Source organism: Lampetra planeri, chromosome 1 (genome assembly GCF_965212315.1).
Source record: "Lampetra planeri chromosome 1, kcLamPlan1.2.h2, whole genome shotgun sequence".
NCBI classification, from domain to species: domain Eukaryota; kingdom Metazoa; phylum Chordata; class Hyperoartia; order Petromyzontiformes; family Petromyzontidae; genus Lampetra; species Lampetra planeri.
Window position 1 is genome coordinate 10,766,165 of NC_136107.1, and position 21,015 is coordinate 10,787,179.

Here is a 21,015-nt window from a genome sequence, read left to right on the forward strand (position 1 = left end):
ATTCAAAGTTGTATCGGGGAATGTGGCAGTCACCCAACTACTCACCACATTCATATAAATAAATGTAAATCAAAACAAGGCCTTACAAAAAATAGAAATTTATATGCATGGAATAGCTTTTCTTTGATTGAGTGAAGAAATAAACTACAAATCAGAAGAGGAGTCTGTCAAGGAAATATACGCTCTAAGGTGATTCACAGCAATATTTGAAGATATAAAAAAAAATGGATTGGAGAAATAAAAGCATGAACAAAAATGGAGAACCATATTACCTTTATGACCCACCCCTGCTGGACATCTGTGAAAAAGAGCTTCATAGCTCATCGGGTTTTTCCAGGATAAATAAAGATTCTTATTCTGATATTATATTTTCTGAAGGCACAGTCATCATTACCAATGAAAATTACGTGAAGTGATACAAATTATCATTACAAAAGTCACACGCAAAAAACTACAAAAAGCAATAATTGTTGGAGGGACACACCTGGAAAATGCAACAGAATTATTGAAGGTGGGCCAGGATTAAAATTATTAAATAAAGTAGTGAACAATAGCAGCATGGAGTGATTTTGGAACCTAAATTTGATTTTGGAAATCAAAATACAAATGTTTGTTTAGAGCATTTTCAATTTGTGCACATGGCACCAAATGAAATATGGATCAGAAATATGAAAAATTAAACTGACGAAGATAATGGAACAAAAACTGAAAAATTGTGCAAATAAGCATGGAGAGATGCATGTGTTGCATTACACTGAGAGACAAGAAGAAGAACACACAGATATGGGATTGCAAGATCGTGGATGGCAAGTACAAATTAGAGATATCATTGACTGTTAATAGACACAAGTTGGTTTGGCCAGGACAGACCGCTGGAAAGGATGATAGCTAATAGATGAGACTGGTGACAGAATGGCAGCCTAAGGAGAAAAAATGGCTGAGACGTATATGCATGTAAGTTTAACTTCTTTCACACCGTACGTAGTCAACCATGCAAATTGGAGGTGCGGGGGAAGGACAACTAATTAAACATAAAAAGCAGTTCTAAAGAAATTAGTTTTCAATCTAGATGACTTAAAAGTGCATAGCTCCAGTAGCTTCATAATATCGGAAGAGCGTTCCAGAAGGCCGCAAAAGCGCATCTGAAAGCACGCGATGCAGTGACCGTCTTTGTTGAGTGGTTAGCCAAAAGCTACTTCAAGGATGACAAGAGTTTGCGTGATGGTTTATGCTCCTTGACGAAATCAGCAAGGTATTGTGGTTAATTTGTGGAAAACACTTTGTGTGTTGAGTGCGACCTTATACGACAACTGCGGAGATGGAGTAATCGAGATCAGGTCGTTAGCAGGAGTGACATAGATTATAACATCGCAAGACCGGGGGTGAGAGATGGTAATGGTGTGAGGAGGCCTTCAAGCAATGGGGGATAGAACATAACTGATAATGATAGTGATGAAGAAAATTGTATAAAAGCCCACCAAGCAAATAATTTCCGTGCTCTGCAGTACATTTTAAATCATTGACTTGTAATAAACCGTCGCGGTTTATTTCCGATGCCACACAATCAAGAAGGTGATATCTTTTGTGTTTTATTTGTTGTCCTGCCCCTGCACCTCCGGTTCGCACGGTTGGCTGTGTACGGTGCAAAAGAAGCTCAACATACATACGACTTGGGAAGGGGGCTTTCAAAGGGACGGTGTATAATACAGCACCACTTGTCGTTGTCATGTTGTTGTTGTCGTTGTTGTGGCAGAGTTTGTGGGAGCTGCCTCCCCGACCATCCTGCGAGACGGACGCGGTGATCACGTGGGAGCGGCCCCGGGGCAGCTTCACACGACGGTCACGTGGAGACCCAGTGGGGGCAGCACAGAGCATCACGTGACCTGCCTGCCCATCGGCGACAGCAGCCCCGTGGTGAAGGTGCAGACGGACAGACGGGCGGGTGGCGGCAGTGCCATTGGAAGGACGTGCATGACTGTGAAACCACTAAATTTGGTTCCGCTGAATCCATTCGTCATTCACTGCCAATGAAATAGATGCGAGCGACTGCCAGTCATGTGAATAATCTGTTAGAATATGATCGTCACATGCTTCTGCTCTGATTCAAAGAGAGCTAAGGCAGAGAGAATGTGCCTCCATAATCATAAATATGTTTTTCATAAATGTTTGTCTAATAGTCAATGCCATAAAAAATGCCTTCATTTTAAGAACACATTGTCATCAGTTGAGCAATTGCTTCTGATGTGAAATCAGTAACTTTAGTATTCTTCCACCATTTTATTTATGCAATGAGTACCTGGTGCACTAATGTGTGTGTGCATGGGGGTTCTGGATGGGTGCGAGGGGCTGGTAACCCCCCCACCTTCAATTTATTTACCACAAAACTACGTGAAAAATATCCAACTAAGCTTGTGTCGGAGGCCCCGAGGGGACAGGCGTCTATGACGTCTCCTGGCCAAACCCCATTTTGGTTGAATCCAGGAGACTGAATCCTTACCCTCGGGGTTCCTTCAGAAACCACAAAAAGCCACTGCGGGTTGCCAAGTGAAATGTTCGAACACTAACTGCGGAGGAGAGACTGCCACTGTCGGGAGCTGGACTGGTACCGCCTGGATCTTTGTGGTATTCAGGAGGTCCGGTAGACCGGCTCTGGTTTCTGCCACCATGAGGGGGGAACAGTCCTCTACTCGGGGCAGGAGACTGCCAAATAACAGAAAGTGGCTCTTCTGAAAAAAAGAATGATGGGGATGTGGGAGCGTGGTGGTAAAGTGTAGGAAGCTGTAAGTTCCAGGCTACTTTGGGCTCGTCTTCCCATCAACCAGAGGCGAGGAGTGGTGGTCGTGGTTATTTATGCCTCCACTGAAGATGAACATCAGTGGAGGAATGTAGGTAGGCAATGCCGATTAGTCAGATGCGATGTATGACCTCTTGTCACAGGCGCTAGCTAAAGTGGGGGCCACTCAGGATAGTCATGCTGTTGGGTGACTTTAATACCTGAGTTGGTCGTGATGCTGGCACCTGGTCTGGAGTGATTGGAAGACATGGGCCAGATCAGCTCAATAACAATGGTAGTAGGCTGCTAGACTTTTGTGAAGCCCATGGGCTTGTAATTACCAAAACGCTGTTCCAGCATCGGCGCATCCACACAACATCATGGATGCACGCCAGGTCCAAGCAAGAAAATCTGCTGGACTACATAGTGACGGTACGGCGGATGCGGGCCCATGTCCTTGACACCAGGACCTACCGTGGAGCTGATCTGCCCACTGACCATCGGCTTGTCACCTGTAAAATGCGCCTGCCATTTTTCCACTCCGGTGGGTGGGTGTACACCCAGGACCCCATTCAAACCCACAGTGGCCTGGTCTCAGCTAGCTGATGAAAGTTGCAAGCGAGAACTTCATCATCGCTTGCAGCTGGGGTTGGAATGGTCCCCCACTCCTCCTGATGCCGAGGTGAAATGGGCGAGGTTTAGGACTGTGGCTCGTGCAGCTGCAATAGCTGCGTTGGGTACACGGTCCAGACCTCCCCAGAGATTTTGGCTGACAGGAAGTGTTCAGGCTGGCTGAGACAAAGCGACATGGTCACTCTCACCGTCTACATCATCCGACATCAGAGAATGAGGAGGCTTACCGCAGCCTTCGCTTGGAGGTTTGGAGAGCCGTAAGGCGCTGCAAGGATGGGTGGTGGTCGCGGGTTGCTGAGGAGATGGAGACATCCTCAGTAGCCTGCGATCACAATTCACTCTTTAACTCCATAAAAAAGTTACTTGCAGCGCCACACCTATCACCATCACTAGGGGAAAGAACGGTGATCCAATCTCCGACACCCAGGAACAGGTTTACAGATTTGCTGAGCATTTCTGTGAGGTCTTGGGGGAGGGCAAATCCCTCAGACTAGAAAACATGGGGCAAACTGGGGATGATCCTGCTGTGCCTCATATTGGAAGAAGTCGTCATCCCCTGTGAGTGGCTGGCTGAGGTGCCACCTGTTGAGGAAGTACAGAAGGCGATCCAGAGTCTGAGACCAGGAAAAGCACCGAGCAGAGATGATTTCCCAAGCGAAATGCTGAGGGAGGGTAGCATTCATGCGCAAACTGCCCTACATGACATCATAATAATAGTCTGGACCACTGGATGAGTTCTGCAGGATTGGAAGGATGCCCTGATGGTCCGGCTTTTTAAGAAGGGGGACCACACAGACTGTAACAACTCCAAGGGCATTTCCCTCCTCAATGTGCTGGGAAACATCCTGGCAAGGAGAGGCTTGCGGAGCCCCAATGCAGTTTCAGGAAAGGGCGGTCCTGCACAGATGCCATATTATCTGTCCGTCTGCTACAGCAGAGGTGTAGGGAATTCCAACAAGACCTACATCTCTGCTTTATTTACCTGGTCAAGGCCTATGACACCACCAGTAGGCCTGGGCGTTGGGTTGTTCTTCGTGCTTTCAGAGTCCCTGACCCTCTGCTCACGATCATTAAGGACCTTCATGATGGTGAGTGGGCCCAGGCAAAACTACGTGGCCGGGAGTCAGAGCCATTCCCTGTACACCTTCGGGTGCGACAGGGATGTCCTCTGGCTCCCACATTATTTAACATCTATTTTGACCACTTAGTTCGTGAAGCCTTTGATAGCTGTACCGGGGAAATTTCCATTTGGTACAGATATAATGGGAGGCTGATCGATGCCCGGGTGCGGTCAAGGGATGGCTCCCTATTAGTCAACCATGTTATGTATGCCGATGATTTGGTAATTGCTGCTCATTCAGAGGAGGAGTTGGAGATGCTGCTGCTGAAACTGGAGCGTGCCCCTAAGAGGTGGGGCCGTACCATCAGCCCCACCAAAACTAAGCACCTGCCTGGATATTTTGTACCATCGGACACTCCACCCCCACAACTCCCAATCGGTGATGAGGCAGTTGTGGAGAGAGTGCAGAGTTTCCCATACCTGAGCAGTGTGCTCATGACCGGCTCTGGTTTAACAGCAGAGGTCTCACTCCCAATCAGTCGAGTGGCCATATCTTTTCATCGGTTGCATAACGCTGTGTGGAAGCTACCTGGTCTGTCGCTTTACACCAAACTTCAGGTCTTCTCAGCCACGGTCATTCCCTCTCTTCTCTATGCTTGCAAAACGTGGACCCCCCTAATGAAGCATCTTCGCCGGTTAGAAACATTTAGGCTGGCCTGCCTACAATCCATCCTGGGTTTAACCAGGCTGGATTGTGTAAGGAGCTCACAAATCCTTGAAAGATCTGGGCAAAGTCCCATCGGTGAGCTCCTCCGGCAGGCAAGGCTGCGTTGGCTGGTTCATGTAGCCCGCATGCCCAGCCACCGCATGCCTAAACAGCTTTTGTTCAGCCGGATTGAGGGGGCTAAACGGGCGCGGCATGGGCTAGAGAAGAGATGGAGTGATGTGGTACAGGAGGACGTGGAGCTGAGTGGACTTGTCGATGACTGGTACCAGCGGTGTCAAGATCGGCCTCTGTGGAGGAGGCTCGTGAAGGACGCTACTGGGCAGTTGAAGGCAGTCGCCCTCCAACAACAACGGAGGGTGGAGGAGCGACGCTCACAACATCGAGCGGAGTGCCGGGTGGCTAAAGCACAGCAAGTTGGCACAGTAAGGGGCACAGGTGGTGCATCAGTCATCTCAGTCAGTCGACCCGTGGCACCTGGGTCTGCCCCGTGACCTCCTGCCAGCGAACGTTCGACACTTCACATGGCTTCAAGGTGCATATGGCCTGGCACAAGCGTCGTGGTGACATAACCGCCACTTAGTGGTGAATGGCGGTTGTTGTTGTTGTTGTCTTTGACATGAGGTGACATGTATATAAGAGTGTGGAGGAGTGAGCGGTAATGGTTTGCAGACCATGCGACAAATCTGGTTTCCTGAATGAAATTTCCGGCCGCCGCTAACATCATTGCCGAGTGAAATATACAAACCAGTCATTTGCCTCCGTTGGGTCGACTCAGCCTTAAATTACTACCTTGTGTGATGTTTCAACATTGGTTAAGTGGTCAGGCAAGATACTAGCCACAAACAATTCCCTCATGCGCCGCACTGGACTTGATAGGTGCTCGCTAACTGCACTTTCCCCAAAAACCAATTCGTGCTACGTGGGGCATCTCTGTGTTTGTGATCTCTCGTCTGTTTCCGTACGGTTAGCTAACACTCCCCGGGGGAGCGGAGGCAGCCACGCTGCTGGGGCTGCAGCCCGGCGTGGTTTACCGCGTGCTCGTGGAGGCGATGGGTCTGGACGGACGCAGCACCTTGCTGGACGAGACTCTGAGCCTGAACAACACCGGCACGTCCCTCTCACACACGGCACACCCACGGACACCCAATCACGTGCATAAAGTCCGGAATAGGGCTGTCTTGATTATTAAATTTGTTGATTAATCTACCAATTATGAGTTTGATTACACAAACAAAAAAAGTAATTGGGCAAAAAAAAGAGTCTCGCTTCTATTCCTATGTGTGCCCCTGGATTGGAGGTAATGGGTGGGCCTTGATGATGTCATTAAGCATCATCAGCCAAGTCATGCTCGGCATGGCTGCTCATGGTAGCCACCATTTATAAATAGGCCTCAGTCATCGATAGTACCACAAAAATCATATTTTGTCAAGCAGTCATTTAAATTGACAAATCATCCCAGCACAATATGCAAGTCACCGCTCCAGTGATACAGTTGCATTGTTGTGATTCCGAGCCACAACTCGAATCAATAATTATTTTTGCATGTTTATTTTGTATAGATTCGTTCACTCCATTAGCCTAAATGAAACATGAGCATATCGTCCGCACAAATAGAAAACAATCGCTTCTCACAAGCGCCAACTGCATGCTTGCAACCCAAGCATAATCCATTTCAATAATTGAATCGATGCATTCATTGCTATTAAGACTTCTTGTAATGTGAGTGTAGACTACCATCTTGTGGTGTGTTATGGCTGACCAACGATAGGAAAGATTGTAAGTTCAAATCCGGGTTGATTTCTTGATGATATTGACAGGCACGGCTGAAGAGGCCGGAGAGGCCAGGATCCTGGACGGTTGCCTGGAGGGAGCCACGGGCACAGCTTATGCCCCCGGGGAGCACTGGGAGCAACGCGCCCAGAACGGGCTGCTCCTCACGTGCACTTGCCTGGGCGAGGGACGTGGCCATGTCCGCTGTGACTCCTCCAGTGAGTGAACGATCGCTCGGACCTCACCCAAGGGCTGAACATAGAACCTAGGACATAGATCGCTGGACATAGAACTTACAACATAAAATATATATACATAGAACTTGAGACAAATAACATAGGAGACAGACTCCAGCACTCAACATTGAATCCAGGACACAGAATGTAGGACAAAGAGCCCAGCACATAGAACACGGGATGTAGAGTCTAGGGCACAAAACCATGAACATAGAAGCTAAAACACGGAAGCTGAAAACAGACTCACTGGGCTTGTGCTTAAATTAGAGTGGTGTGTACTAAGCAGCCCCATTGTGGAAAATCAAATACCATGGACCTCATTACAAAATGACCGTGATGCATTGATGAAATTATTGGCTTCCGAATCTAACTATAAGAATGGTATAAATCAATATTAAACTTGACAAGTGTATTGGCCACGACTGATGATGAAAGGGTGGTGTAGATGTATTTTGTCCATGTTTTAAGGGTTCTCTTGCAGTAGTCTCACCAAGAGATTCCATTTCCAGATTATTAAATAGAAATCTAGTGTCTGTAAATGCTTGGCAAATGAGTAAGAATATGGGTGCATGCTCACAGCCATTGAGAGTTAGCCACGACTTGGCATGCAGTTGCTGAGTCTTGGCATTTAATAACCTCACAAATAGCTTACTTTTGTCGTTTTAGGGTCCAGAGAGGTTTTTATAAATAAACCAAAATAAATAATTCAAATAAAGGTCCTCAACAACGTTTACTCTTACTGTATTTAAATATTTTGCAGAATTGTGACATGACAGTTACTTGTGTAGTGACGTGGAATGAGTCACTGTAGCGCGTGACGCAGGGAGATTGGTAGACAATAGAATTAGGGGTAACAGCCCGTTCTACCAGTTGCACCTGTGGGCAAGGTACGGAGCCCTCTGGGGGATCCAGAGGGGTGCAGGGCCTACGGTGGAGCCTGGCCACGCTGTTCACGATATAAGGCGAGCTCCGACTCAAAGTCGGGGCTGCTGCGATCTGGAGTGGAACTCGTCGTGCCGTCGTCGTCCTGATCTCATCTTGCCAGCCAAGAGCCTGCCTGTGTACCTGTCTGCGTACCTGCCCGAGTACCTGCGAGGGACCCTGGCCATCGGGCCGGAGGTTGCCTTGCCAATTACGGGGGGTATGGAGACCGACCGTGCTGTCGGGGCGAGCCAAGGTGACCGGGCCGGGTCGACTGCTGCCGATGCGGAAATGGCTGTGACATGACTACCTGGAGGAGGGCGATGCAGCCCAGGTGGCAACCTCGATTGGGAGGCGGCAGGCTGCGGGGGATGCCTGGAGGCAGCTGCCAAGGGGAACGGAGGAACTGGAGCGGAGGGAGGTGGCCTTTGCCAGGCTGAGTGAGAATGCTGCGGAAACTGAGGCCTCTGCTGGCCAGCTGGCGCAAGGCAATCGGAGCAAGACCATTAAGGTAGATGCTGAACCTGTGGGGGCAGGACGGTACCAGGAACGAGCGGGGTGTTGGCGCGGTGGATCGAGTGAGCTTCACACCGGTCCATGCTAGGTGACACAACTGTGTTCGGGTGGCCTTCAAGGAAGACGTACCAGATGAAGTGAACATGGACCGTTTGAGTTTTGTACGGACAGTGGTGGTGGGGATGCTACAAGTCGAGCCTATGGACCTGTTTTGTTTAATAGCCTTTCCGGGTAGCAAGGCTTTCGACGTTATCTTTAAGGCGAACAACTTATTGCAGCGTTTCCCGACTCGGTTCGCGGAAAAGGCAGGCGAGAGGCCTCTGTTGCTGCTTGAACTGGATACGAAAATGGTGACTGTCTTCCTGTATAACGATGTGGAGGTATGGTTGCGACAGCACTGCCATTTGTTGTCAGGTTGCAAGCGGGTCCAAGACTCTCTAGGCATCTGGACGGGTGCCAGACAGTGATGGGTGAGGTTGAGATCGGCAGACGGGGCCCTGCAGCATATCCCGAATGCCCTTGATATTGGCAGTAGTAGGGGCTACGTAGTACGAGGGGCAACCCAAACTCTGCAGGAGATGTGAGGGAAGAGGCCATCTGGCAGCAGCGTGCGAGGCGCGGATGTGCTACTGCTACAAAGTGCTGGACCACGTAGTAGAATAGTGTAGAGTCCCGGCACAGTGTAATCTTTGTGGAAGCAGGAATCATTTGTATTGGAATTGCCTGGAATCATATGCGAATATGGTCCGGGGACACAAGAGTCAGGCGACCTGAGGGAGGAGATAGAGGGACGACCGAGGCCGAGTCGGAGCATGCACCGAACAGCCGGGCAACGGATGATCTGAGTGGAGAGATGGCCGGACCGGGAATACCACTGCTGGACGAATGGGAGGAGGGGGAAGCGTCGTCTGAGGAAGGGGAAACATCCACGAGCCGGCGGGAGGAAGGCCCCAAAGCCAATGGGACGGAGGAGGTGGGCATTGAGCCAACCGTGGCCGACTGGGCGGTGGAGGCGAGAGAGGACGAAGAGGAGCAGCAGAAGGGCAACAGGAGGGGGACGTTTGAAAGGGCAACAAAGAGGACATCGAGTGCCTCATCGAGATCTGCCCCCTTGCATGGACGTCAGCCGTCAGGCTCTTCGACAGACCCGGTGACGTACAACGAAGAAATAGCAGCAAAGATGGGCCAAGGGAGGGGGTTACCCCGGAAACCCAGAAGTGTGGAACGCCTACTGGACCTGATCGACAAAAACTGTTACTTACTGCTGGAGGACGTTTCTGAGCCAGACTAGACACTTTTGAGCATGGAACTCTCCGTAGCGTCAGATGAGAAGTAATGGTACATTATTTGCAAACCTTGAAAAAAGACATACTTATTGCAGGAGTGCCACCTACCGTACTCTCTCGGTCGGGAAAAGCTGAACCAGTCCTGGGACGGGCACTGCTTCTGGTCGGGGAGCAATGCCAATAAGAACACTGGGGTGGTTATCCTTCTATGAAGTAGAAGCATCGAGGTACAGGAATGGAAAAGTCTGCAGTGCTGCTTTGCCACTATGACAGAGTAGTGGGAAATGGTTAAGAGCCGGATCAAAGGTTTTTTTCAGGCACACAGTAAGAAAAAGATTGTCAGGAATGAGTTGAGGGGTCTGAATGATCAGTTGAAAAAAGCGCATAGGTTGCTGGGATAAGGTTTTCCAGTGATGAGCGAGGTAAGGCAGTTAAGGGATAAAATCTCCTTGACGCTGGAAAAACGAGCTGTGCAGCTCGTTTTTAGGGCACGGGTTAGGGCAGTGGAGGAGGGGGAAAAGTGCACATGGTTCTTTTTTTTAAAAGTGCCGGAAGACCGAAAACACAATCCGAGAGTTGGTCAGCCCAAGACTGGGCAGACTGACTGTCTTGGCCTCGCTGTGCGCTGCGTTGCACCGCTAGCTGAGTAGTTAACCTCGCATTCAATAAACCCTCGGAGCCAGGATGAACGTCCGAATCCAAACGTCATTTAATGAGTTTAACGAGGTAAAACTGGTGAGAAAACACAGATACAGCATCTGTTATAACCCGGAAACACCAACACAATGAACACCACAGCACCAGAACATTGTCCCTGATAACATGTTTCTAAACAATAGATCCTGGAGGGGGCAGGCACCTACATTACCACTGAATAGCTATACAAGAGCATAAGTTGCTGTGTAACATAAGGCACACCGTGTTATCATCACACTGCACCCCAGATGTACAGTACTACACATAACACTGCACTATGAATGAGACATTTTGTCATCCTTGCTCTCCAGATCGCAATATAGTTACTTGGGTACAAGTTTGACTCGACTTATTAAATTACAAGTAACATTCACAATAAGGAAAGTTGCAGGCTTCGTTGTTAACTAGGCCTCGTATTTATCATAACAATTTAACAGCATTATAAAGGCATTTACATCCTTATAACGGTCATTCTAACATTATAACAGCATTGCCAATATTATAAGAATATAAACGAACTTACAGACAATGCTTCTTAAGGTCCCACAATGGACAATTGCGGCTGGCTTCACTGGGACGCGATGTGTACCGCCATCTTGAATTACGTATGTAATGGCCGACGCCCGCGTGGTCGAACGGGAATCTTAAATCGCAACTTCCTGGTCACGTGACCAAAATTAGCATAAAAACAGGAAATTCCTGTGTACATACGCCCCCCCCCCCCCCCCATCTGCCGTGAGGCAAAACTCCTGCTGTGAGGCAGAACACTGACACAGACGGAGGGAATTGTAGGGCAGCACAGGAATACTATGCAGAACTATATGGAAGTAAGACGTTGGAGGCGGAAGCCCGAGACTTTTTCCTGGGGGAGGTCGAGCAGAAGATCAAGGCTCCAGAGGTAATGAATGGGCAAGTTCAGATGGAGGAGCTGAAGAGTCAGTAAGAGGGCTACGTCGGCACAAAACACCATGGCAGGATGGAATACCGGCTGAATTCGATATTAAATTCTGGAACACCATCAAACACGACATGTAACGTTTGTATAGAGAAATCTTGGAGGAGGGCCCAGTGCCGATGTAACAGGCTAAAATAACCCCTGCCCCGATTAAACCCGGGTATAGTTTGGCCCAGGCCAGAGTATACCCCGGGGGGATAAAGTGTCCTAGGCTAAACTATACCCGGGGGTTTAAACTAGACTGGGCCAGACCATACCCCTCCAGGCCAGAATATGCCCCATGTGAAAGTTCAAAGGCAATTATCCATACAGAGAACAGCCGACAATGAACTTCAATCAATATCTAAAAAGCGTATAAATGGGAGTAAGAATCTCAATTTCATCAATTGAAGCATTTTTAGGGTTAGGGTTATTATTAAAGTTTTTCTGGTTGAAGCAATCAAAGTCTATGTTTACAGTTTTAAATAAAATGTTGGAAAAATTTAGTAATTCATGTGTATATTGCTCAACACTTACTATCATGGGGGTATGATTTGGCCTAGAGGGGCATAATTTGGCCTAGGCCATAATATACCCGGGTATAATCTAGCCTAGGCCGTTTAACCCCGGGTATACTACGGCCTGTGGGTATACTACGGCCTGTTATACCGGAACCCATGAGCGGAGGGGTGATAACCCTTGTATATAAGGGGAAGGGGGCCCGCAGCGACCTTGGGAGCTGGCGCCCAATCACCCTGTTAAACTCGGACTATAAGATCTTAGCTAAATCCATCGCAGCACGTCTGGGGCAAGTGGTAGAGTAGGTGGTAAGAACAGACCAGACATGTGCAGTCCCGGGCAGGTGGATTTCAACAACCGTGTCTTACTAAGGGAGGTTCTGGAATCCACGATAGACGGGGGAGGGCCCGTGGGACTCCTTAGCTTAGACCAGGAGAAGGCAATTGATCGCATTTCGCATGATTTTTTTTTCAGTGCTGGCATGCATGGGGGTAGGGGAGCTATTGATAGGTTGGGTACGAAAACTATATCATAAACTCTCTGGCAGACTTTTGATCAAGGGGGTCCTTTCGGAGGCGATACCAATCGGGTCGGGAGTGAGACAGGGATGCCCCATGTCTGCCGGTCTTATTCGTCATGTGCATGGAGCCCTTTGCCCAGGTGGTCAAAAATAACCAGAGGATCAGAGGGGTGCACATCCCGGGGTGCAGAGAACAGGCAAAAGTAGCTATGTACATGGATGATGTCGTTGTTTTCTGTAGGGACGTGTCCTCGGTGTGGGAGGTACTAGAGCTCGCAAAACGTTTTCTTTTGGCCTCAGGATCCAAGATTAATGTGAACAAGAGCGAGATGATGATTTTGGTGACCCCAGGCTATTTGAGGGCCTCCCACCAGAAATAAGAGTGCAGGCAGAAGGGATTAAGGTGCTGGGGGTCACCTTCTACTGGGAGGACTCGGCAAAAAAGAATTGGAAAGAAAAGATAAAGGTGGTGAAGGGCAGGCTGGCCAGGTGGACGAACAGGAGCCTTACAATGGAAGGAATGATCCTGGTTTTGAAGGTGAAAATACTACCCGCACTCAATTATTTGGCATACATATTCCCGCCGGGTGCGCAAATGGCGCAAAAATATAGAGACACTGTTCTTCAAGTTCATCTGGGGAGGCGGGATGGACTGGGTGAAAAGGGAGACTATGTACAAAAACTCTGCGAACGGTGGGAGGGGCGCCCCTAATGTCGCGCGTGCCCTCACCACGATCTTTGTCTGTAATACGTTGCGCTTGTTTTTTTCCGATGAGTCCCAGGTGAGAGCCTCATATTATTTACGGTACAGGCTCGCATGGCTCCTGCGGAGACGAGGGATGGCTCTATTGCCGTGCGGCAAGCCCCTCGCTTGGACGCAGAGGTGGTTGTGTGCTGTGGTCAACAAGTACATTACAGAATATGAGCCGGCCCGGGTAAGAGAAGCCCTGTGGAAGGCGCGTGGATGGTTGATCAAGGGTGCCTATATGATACCCTCCGAGGTGTACCACCTAGTCTGGAGGCTGATCGACAGGGTGGTGGAGGTTGACAGGGTAAAAATAGTTAGCAAAGCGGCAAAAGAAAAATGGTGGTAGCCTCCGCCTCCATGTGGCACGAGATGAAGTATGCAGTGCTTGGGAAAGTTCTCCGCCACGGCACTAGAAATAAATAATGAGTTTTGTTTCTACGACAACCGCGGACTCTTGTTTCAAAATGTAGTGGATGGGCCGGCAAAGTTTTCTTATTTTTTGTTTGTTTTCTGTGCACTCGATGTGGAGGGGTCCTGGTATCATGGAAAGGTCCCTTGTACGGGTTGTGGTTGCTGTCACGGAGTTTTTCGACTGTCCAGGACAGTAGACTGTTCAAAGGTGACATAATAATAAAACTTTTAAATAGTCGTTGTGTTCTTCACCCTCTTCAAGCTGTGGGTCTGGGCGTCTGGCAGCATTTTGGCCATCCCAACCCGATGTGTGGTTATCCCCCTAAGGCTGTGAAGACCGGAATAAAAGAGAGAGTTCCTCCTACTAGTGTCTGTGAATTAGCACACTACACTTGTATAGGTTCAGCACGAGCAGGTACGATGATCACATGAAGTGTTTTCACGGTGCACGTTGAGTGCGGCACTTGGCTACGGATCCCCGGTGCTGGAGAGACTTGTGTTCTCGATACCTGTGTAACTGCTCCGCAGAATGGTGCTATGACAGCCGGCAGAGCTACCGCATCAGGGAGCAGTGGAGCAAACTCTCTCATGCGGGACAAAAGCTCCAGTGCACGTGCCTGGGCAACCTGCGTGGGGAGATACTCTGTGAACCAGGTTAGCCGCTCTCTTTGCGCAACATCACACAGGTGTCAGTGTCTGCTCCCACGTGTCCTAATCTTCCCGTTGGGTGTACTACACCACCCGTGGGTTCCACACCACTTTCATGAGAACCGTTTTGCAGTCTGTCCTCCCACACTTAAACAAGGCGCAGCTGATGTCTCCCTCCTCAGCATTCTCCCTCACACCATCCCCCAGTTGGGCCCCCTGAACGCGTCGAGTTTTTGGACGAGCCGCCTGGCCCCCGCTCACTGTGCCGCGTTGTGTTTAGATGAGAGCGTGTGCTACGAGGGAGGCAAGGAGTTTGCGGTGGGGCAGCACTGGAAGAAGGTGCACGAGAGCTTGGCCTGCTCGTGCGCCTGCCTGGGAGGGAAGGAGGTACGTGCACTCTACTTTAAGGCAATGCTGCAAAGATTTTTTCGTGGAAATGTAAAGGATTGTGAGGTTAGAGAACCTCATAACATGTGTTTGGTAAAGTATTTTTCCACCCAAAATTGGAAAACAGCTCATTATCCAACACCTGGATCATTCTAATAAGAGTTCTAACATGTTTTGTTCCACCCACATGTCCAAAAATAAAATGATCCAGGCTGCATATTCCAAACAAATTATGAGTGGTTTGTGGTGACCGAGATAAATTGCATCAACTTGGGATTTGTCACATTCACATATTTTGCAGAGCTGGAGGGTTATAAATATTCCTTTGTTTTTAAGCTTTTACAGATTGCGACATCAACACTAACTGGTTCCAGTAGTGCAGCCATAAACACACGGTGTTATCTCCATATATAAGGCAAAGTTGTGATTATGTGTGTCTGTTCAAAATGTTTAGCGTACTTCCCGACATGCAACAAACTTTCAATTTGCCATGTAGGTACTTTCCAGACTGTACACCATGCAAAAATTAGAAAAATACACTCATTTTTTTTGGGGGGGGGAGCTCAATAATGCATATATTTTTTGCACGGTAAGTGAGCTGTGACGTCAAATCTGTCCCGTGACCCACGCATGTGGAAGCGTAACGCATTGTAGTGTAGTGGTTAGCGCGCTGCGCTACGCTACGAACCCAGCGACCCGAGTTCGATTCCCGCTCACGGCCACCACCGGTGACGATTATTTTAAGCGGTCCTGGGCCTCTCCCCTAGGTCGACTCGGCCTCAAACGAGTAACTGGCGGCCGGGCGTGGTGAATCCAAGTCCCGGGCGAAGCCCAGTAATAAAGTGACTCCTAGATTTGAAGCTCTCGTGACTGCAAGGATTCATACTCTTTGGTTTTGTCGGTAAAGTCACATAGGTAAAACAATCAATAAAATAAAATAATTTAGTTTTCATTTATTTTATTTTATTGATTGTTTTACCTACGTGACTTTACCGAAAAAAAAACAAAGAAAAAGTGGCTCCTCTTTGCAAAAGGTGCACACGTAACATAAGAGGGCATCCTTATGGATATGTGAAATCATTGACCAAGGGTTCAATCCCCAGTGGTGGAAACGCGAACAGATAACGTTGTCACTTTACTTTTAAAAGGTTTCTTCTTTCTCGACTCAAGGTCAAATTCCAGCTGGGGATCAACTCGGTCCATCGTCTCCACAGAGTTGACAATGAGTAGCACTTCGAAGAAAGTTATCCCTGCTATTGGAGTGTAGAATTCCCACTTGATTCAGTCCTGCCAGCAGAGATGAGCACTGGTTAGTTTGAGACTGATTGATGTTTTGCACAGCGGGATCGACAGATACAGAACAGCATCTTAAAATCGTGTATGGGTTGATGTGACTTTACTTTAATTCAGGGCCGATGTGGAGATTGGTTGTCACACCTGATGATGATTGCTTGTTGTAATCGAAACGTCGTGATTTAATGTACTTTTATTTATTTTTTATTTAATTTTTTATCTACGTGACTTTACCGAAAGAACCAAAGAGTGGTGGCCGTGCTGGGAATAGAAACTTCATCTGCTACTTTTTGACAGCTGCAAATTCGAATTTATAAATGGAAATCCTCAACAGTGGAAAGATGAATTAACGACTCAACACCGTATAATTATAAATGGTCAAGGATTAAAAATAAACCTACAGTTAACATTGGTATTTCACTGTAGCTATCTTAGCGAACCCAAATCTCAGGGTGCATCCCTAAAATTACAGGTGTGTACGAAATATAACTTTGTCATTTACAGACTTCTGGGGCGAGTTATGTTTGCGATAATCTATTAAAAGTTAACACGACTGAACTGTGCTCACTTTAGGCTGAGTTTGAAATAGGAGAGGCCCAATCCACACATATACAAAAAAGACACCTCTTGTGCTAAATACTTTTTGGACATATTTTTACGTAATATCGAATTATTATCAAACATAAGCAACATCTTATGTATGTTGAAAACTGCAGTTGTGTTCACTGCACACCATATTTATCACAGGAACACAATTGCAGTAATTCACCGACTAACGCGGCTCGGCAAGCGACATGCATATAAAGTTACTGCATTCTTTATCCATTACAAGCAGCACGCCCAAAATAACAGAGTCTGGGATCACTCTAGTGACGTGTGGGGTCATTGCAAATAGATCTGTTACTCATTGAGGATGTAAGCGCAAGCAGGCTTGTATTACGTTCGAGCCCAACACCTTGAAAGCCTCACAAACGGAGCCTCGTCAGAGACGCCAAATTAATTCGTCTCTGCCAAAGGCCAGCTTTACGATCGGTCGCATTGTGCAGTCTGTGACGAGTGGCATGGAGACAGGCGGCTTTGTATGTGTGATGTTGAACTTATTTCGCACCATACGGTGCTAATCGGAGGTGCGCAGGAAGGACAAACTAAACACAAAAAAGCAGGTCTAAAGAAATGAGTTTTCAATCTAGATTTAAAATTGCATCCAATGGCTTCCTGATATCGGAAGAGCGTTCCAGACGACCACAAAAGCACATCTGAAAGCGCGGCTTTGATTGTACAGTCTTAGACGGCACATTACAATGGAAGTGTAAACATGGAGTTAATTAACCCAGCGCCAGATGTGAAGCTCTGAGTCGCCAATATGTACACAATTAATTACAGAAATTGTTCTACATTCCATTAGTGCCCAATTATTGTTAGAGTTCGTCTTAGGAAAAATAACATTTAATTCACCCTTAAACTCAACATCATTCAATGTATAAAATGAACATTTGTTTAATGTCCGGATGTATTATGTCTGACAGCTGTTATTTCACATTTTACATTGCTCTGTTGCCAATTTTCTGCAAGGGCCTTTATTACAGGTCCTGAGTAGTTGCCAATGATATTAATAATCAACACGATAATTCACCACGTAACATATGCCTGAGTGCAAACATCTGTCCTGTGCACACATGGGCATACTTGTGCATCTACAATGCTGCCCTTTGTGCTAGAATGCGTGCCTGCGCATAATAATGCAGTCCTGCTTCCATGTGATCCTCTGTCATCGTATGACGTGCACACATAAGCTTGCGGGATCTCTGTTTCGTATTTAAGTGTATTAGATTTGTTGTATCGGCCTGGCCGGCACGGTGGCAAAATCCTCCCTCAACTCATAATTGGAATGTGGCAATTGCAAATCTCAGTCTGGGTTCCAATTCAGCTCACCTTTCCTTCAGGGTGGATAGAATGAGCATAACTTCGTGGGATGTGAACAATGTTCTACGAAGACACCGTTCCCTAATGTAGGAATGGAATTTCCACCATTCGCTCAGGGATCGCCAATGGAGACGAACACCGCCCAGTGCTCTTTAAAGAACGGGGCGGGGGGGACAACACATTGACTTATAGTCAACAGGTGTTTACCTGGTTTTCTGTATAAACAGGTGGAGCCATGCACACGCCAAGAAAATGTGTTACCACTCAACAAGGGGCCATCCATTTAGTACGTACGCAAAAATCTGTCAATACTTGACCCCCCCCTCCCTGTACGCACGCGTACTTTTTACACCTCCCCCCCCTCCGAATCCTATCGAACGGCCGATATTTAATCCACGCAGAAACGATCAAGGATTAATAATATTGACGTGTTTAAGCAAACAGTCCACCGCCGGACTATCTAACTAATTTGAAGGCCAATGTAGACAAATTATTATCGAGGCTTCATCCCCCCCCCGCGTTTCCTATGCGTACGTACATTGTCAGTAGACCCCCCCCCCCCCATACGCAAGCGTACATATTTGGGTTACCCCCCCCCATCCCCCCTCCATGCGTACGTACTAAATGGATGCCCCTCCAAGTACACACAGCACGCATGCAAATCATCTGCAGACGCACGCACTGCTTACGTCATTTACTGAACCCATTATTTTCGCACGTCTTTGCGCGTGTATTATCGGCGCGCGTACGTAATGACTACATCCTCCACTTGCATGCGTTCACTCCTGCAGGGTTGGCAGTGCGATTGCGAGCGACAGCGCGCCGGACAGCCGCCCTGGCAGGGTCCTCTCTCTGCTCGCACCGCGCAGCTGACTCGACAGTAGCGCCGCGAAGCAGAGGCACAAAGGTTGCTGCCTTCCAGCAAATACATCTGAGCCAACGCACTGCGGCGAACGTATCGCAAGCATTGCTGTTACACAATGCAGTTACTTTGTTACCAGCAGTGCACCCTTGGGGGTGGTGGGGGGGGTGTCTAGTTTAGCGGTGGTGCCCTCCCACCCCCATCGCCCCTTCCTCTCCCTGCCAAGTGACCGGCAAAGCGTTGGCACATTACTGTTATACGTGCCTGGAAATGTATCAATGCCCTGGGTGGAGCTGCATGTTGCCCAGTGAATGTTGTTTTGACAGGTGGCCTACTGCCGTGAATATCGCACCTTGTTGATATTTTATGTTTTTCGAAAAGCTTAATGCATTCGCTTTGTTTGGCAGAATTATATTATAAGTGCAGTTATTTGATGCATTTCCTTAAATATAAAAGATTGAATGAATGCGGGACTTTATTTATACCCAGAGACAGGACTTGGCTTAAAATTCGCAATCCCTTCGTAAATAGTTAAAACTCCACTCCATGAGGTTGGTTTACAGGTCTGTTGAAAAATCCTGCCAGGTGTCTTAATTTGAATAATTTTTTGGGGCTTGTTTTTGTTCCTCTTGGCGTCCCTCCAGTGTCTGCCCTCAAAACATAATTAACGCAGGACACTATCATTTGGGATAATTCGCTGATATGCCCATATTTCAGGCAACACTTTAATATTTTTGGTAATCAAGAGAGAGAGCCACAGCTTCGCTTTGATGCAAAATAACAGTTGTTTTAGATTTCAGACAGACAATTTACATGTCAGCGTTGTTTGCTTGTGTAAGAAGCTTAAGAACCATGTGAAGTGAGCGACTTCCGAGACACGTCGAGTAGAAGGCTTCTTGTTTATTAAGAGCACACGGGGCGATACTATACGTAACGCAGCTACACATAGGCGATCCTAACACATAGCCCATCTTTGGCATACGTTACGCTAGCTGTCCGACTAGCGCAGCGACGGAGAGGGTCTTGCAGAAGATCATCCACGTGGTCGGAGACGAAGCGATGACGACGAGCAGCGACGCAGGACCCGCAACAGCATCCGAACCTCTGGTTCGGCCCCCCTTATATGCGCCCCGGCGCGACCAAGCCCCCTTCCAGAACCTTACAGCAGGTTCCCGGAGCCTCTGGACTAACTCGGCCTTTCACCTTTACCCCAGATACGCCCCCCTTAAAATGAGGCATTACGCAATACCCCCATAACCACAATTACCACTTCAGGCTGACAGGTGTCATCCTGTCATTACACATGTAAGAGTGGTATGCTTTCATAGACCAAATGGTGATGTTTTAATTAAGCTTCTGTTACTTTGTTTTCTTTCAGAGATCAACCTGTGCCGTCTCAGTTATGCAAGATACAACACCCGCCATGCACCTCTATCTCAGGATCATCTGTATTGAAACATTGGCTCTTTTGGGGCCGATGAGTTATTCTGTATTTTTTTCTACTCAAATCAGACGTTTCATTTTGAATCATCCCAGCATATTTACTAAAATGAATAGCATACAATGCAGTTTTGTCATTAGCTTTTCTCATTGTGCATGGGGCTGGTTGTTCTGTATGTAGAGGATGGTTTTGTTGTGTTTAAAGTTTTTATTTAATTACCTGAAAATGGGGTTCTGCATCTTTTAATCATTAGTTACATATTCTAATACCGATGGTAGGGCTATACTAATAGCATTTTGTTATTTTTTTCAATCCTTAGCCTCGATACACAAAGTATTAGGCAAGTTGTATATCTCTACCATTATATTAATGTGTAGGCACTATGTATTAACTGTATAAATGTCAGTACTTTTTTACTTAAATATCTCTACCTTGTATGAAATGCAGAGAATTGCAAATTTATTGCAGTATTGTTAATAAACAGTTTACCATTAGCCCAGGATGAAAATGGGAATAAAATGTAATTGCTTGGGCTTCCAAAAAACAAAGTTTTTCAGAATAAAAGTCAGTCTTTGTTGGAATGTTCTTCACTACATCTGCCAATGCCTTTTGTGCATCCTTCCACATTCCCATTGGTAATTATCACAGACCTAACTGCATAAACCATTCATCTAAGCAGCCTTTGAGATACTTTTTAAATGGAAAATTCTT

General features: G+C 47.4%; 1 protein-coding gene across 2 annotated transcripts in view; it reads left to right on the forward strand.

The window, feature by feature from the left end:
- Window positions 1-20,889, forward strand: part of LOC144717676 (fibronectin-like) — a 74,094-nt gene extending 53,205 nt beyond the window's left edge. For both annotated transcript variants that reach the window (XM_078593223.1, XM_078593229.1), the window contains 7 exons: window positions 1,754-1,920; window positions 6,162-6,300; window positions 7,011-7,181; window positions 14,279-14,404; window positions 14,679-14,785; window positions 18,793-18,908; window positions 20,242-20,889. In XM_078593223.1, the coding sequence (XP_078449349.1) occupies window positions 1,754-1,920; window positions 6,162-6,300; window positions 7,011-7,181; window positions 14,279-14,404; window positions 14,679-14,785; window positions 18,793-18,885 (803 nt within the window). In that variant the 3' untranslated portion in view covers window positions 18,886-18,908; window positions 20,242-20,889. The remainder of the gene's footprint in view (window positions 1-1,753; window positions 1,921-6,161; window positions 6,301-7,010; window positions 7,182-14,278; window positions 14,405-14,678; window positions 14,786-18,792; window positions 18,909-20,241) is intronic.
- The last annotated feature ends 126 nt before the right edge of the window (window positions 20,890-21,015 follow it).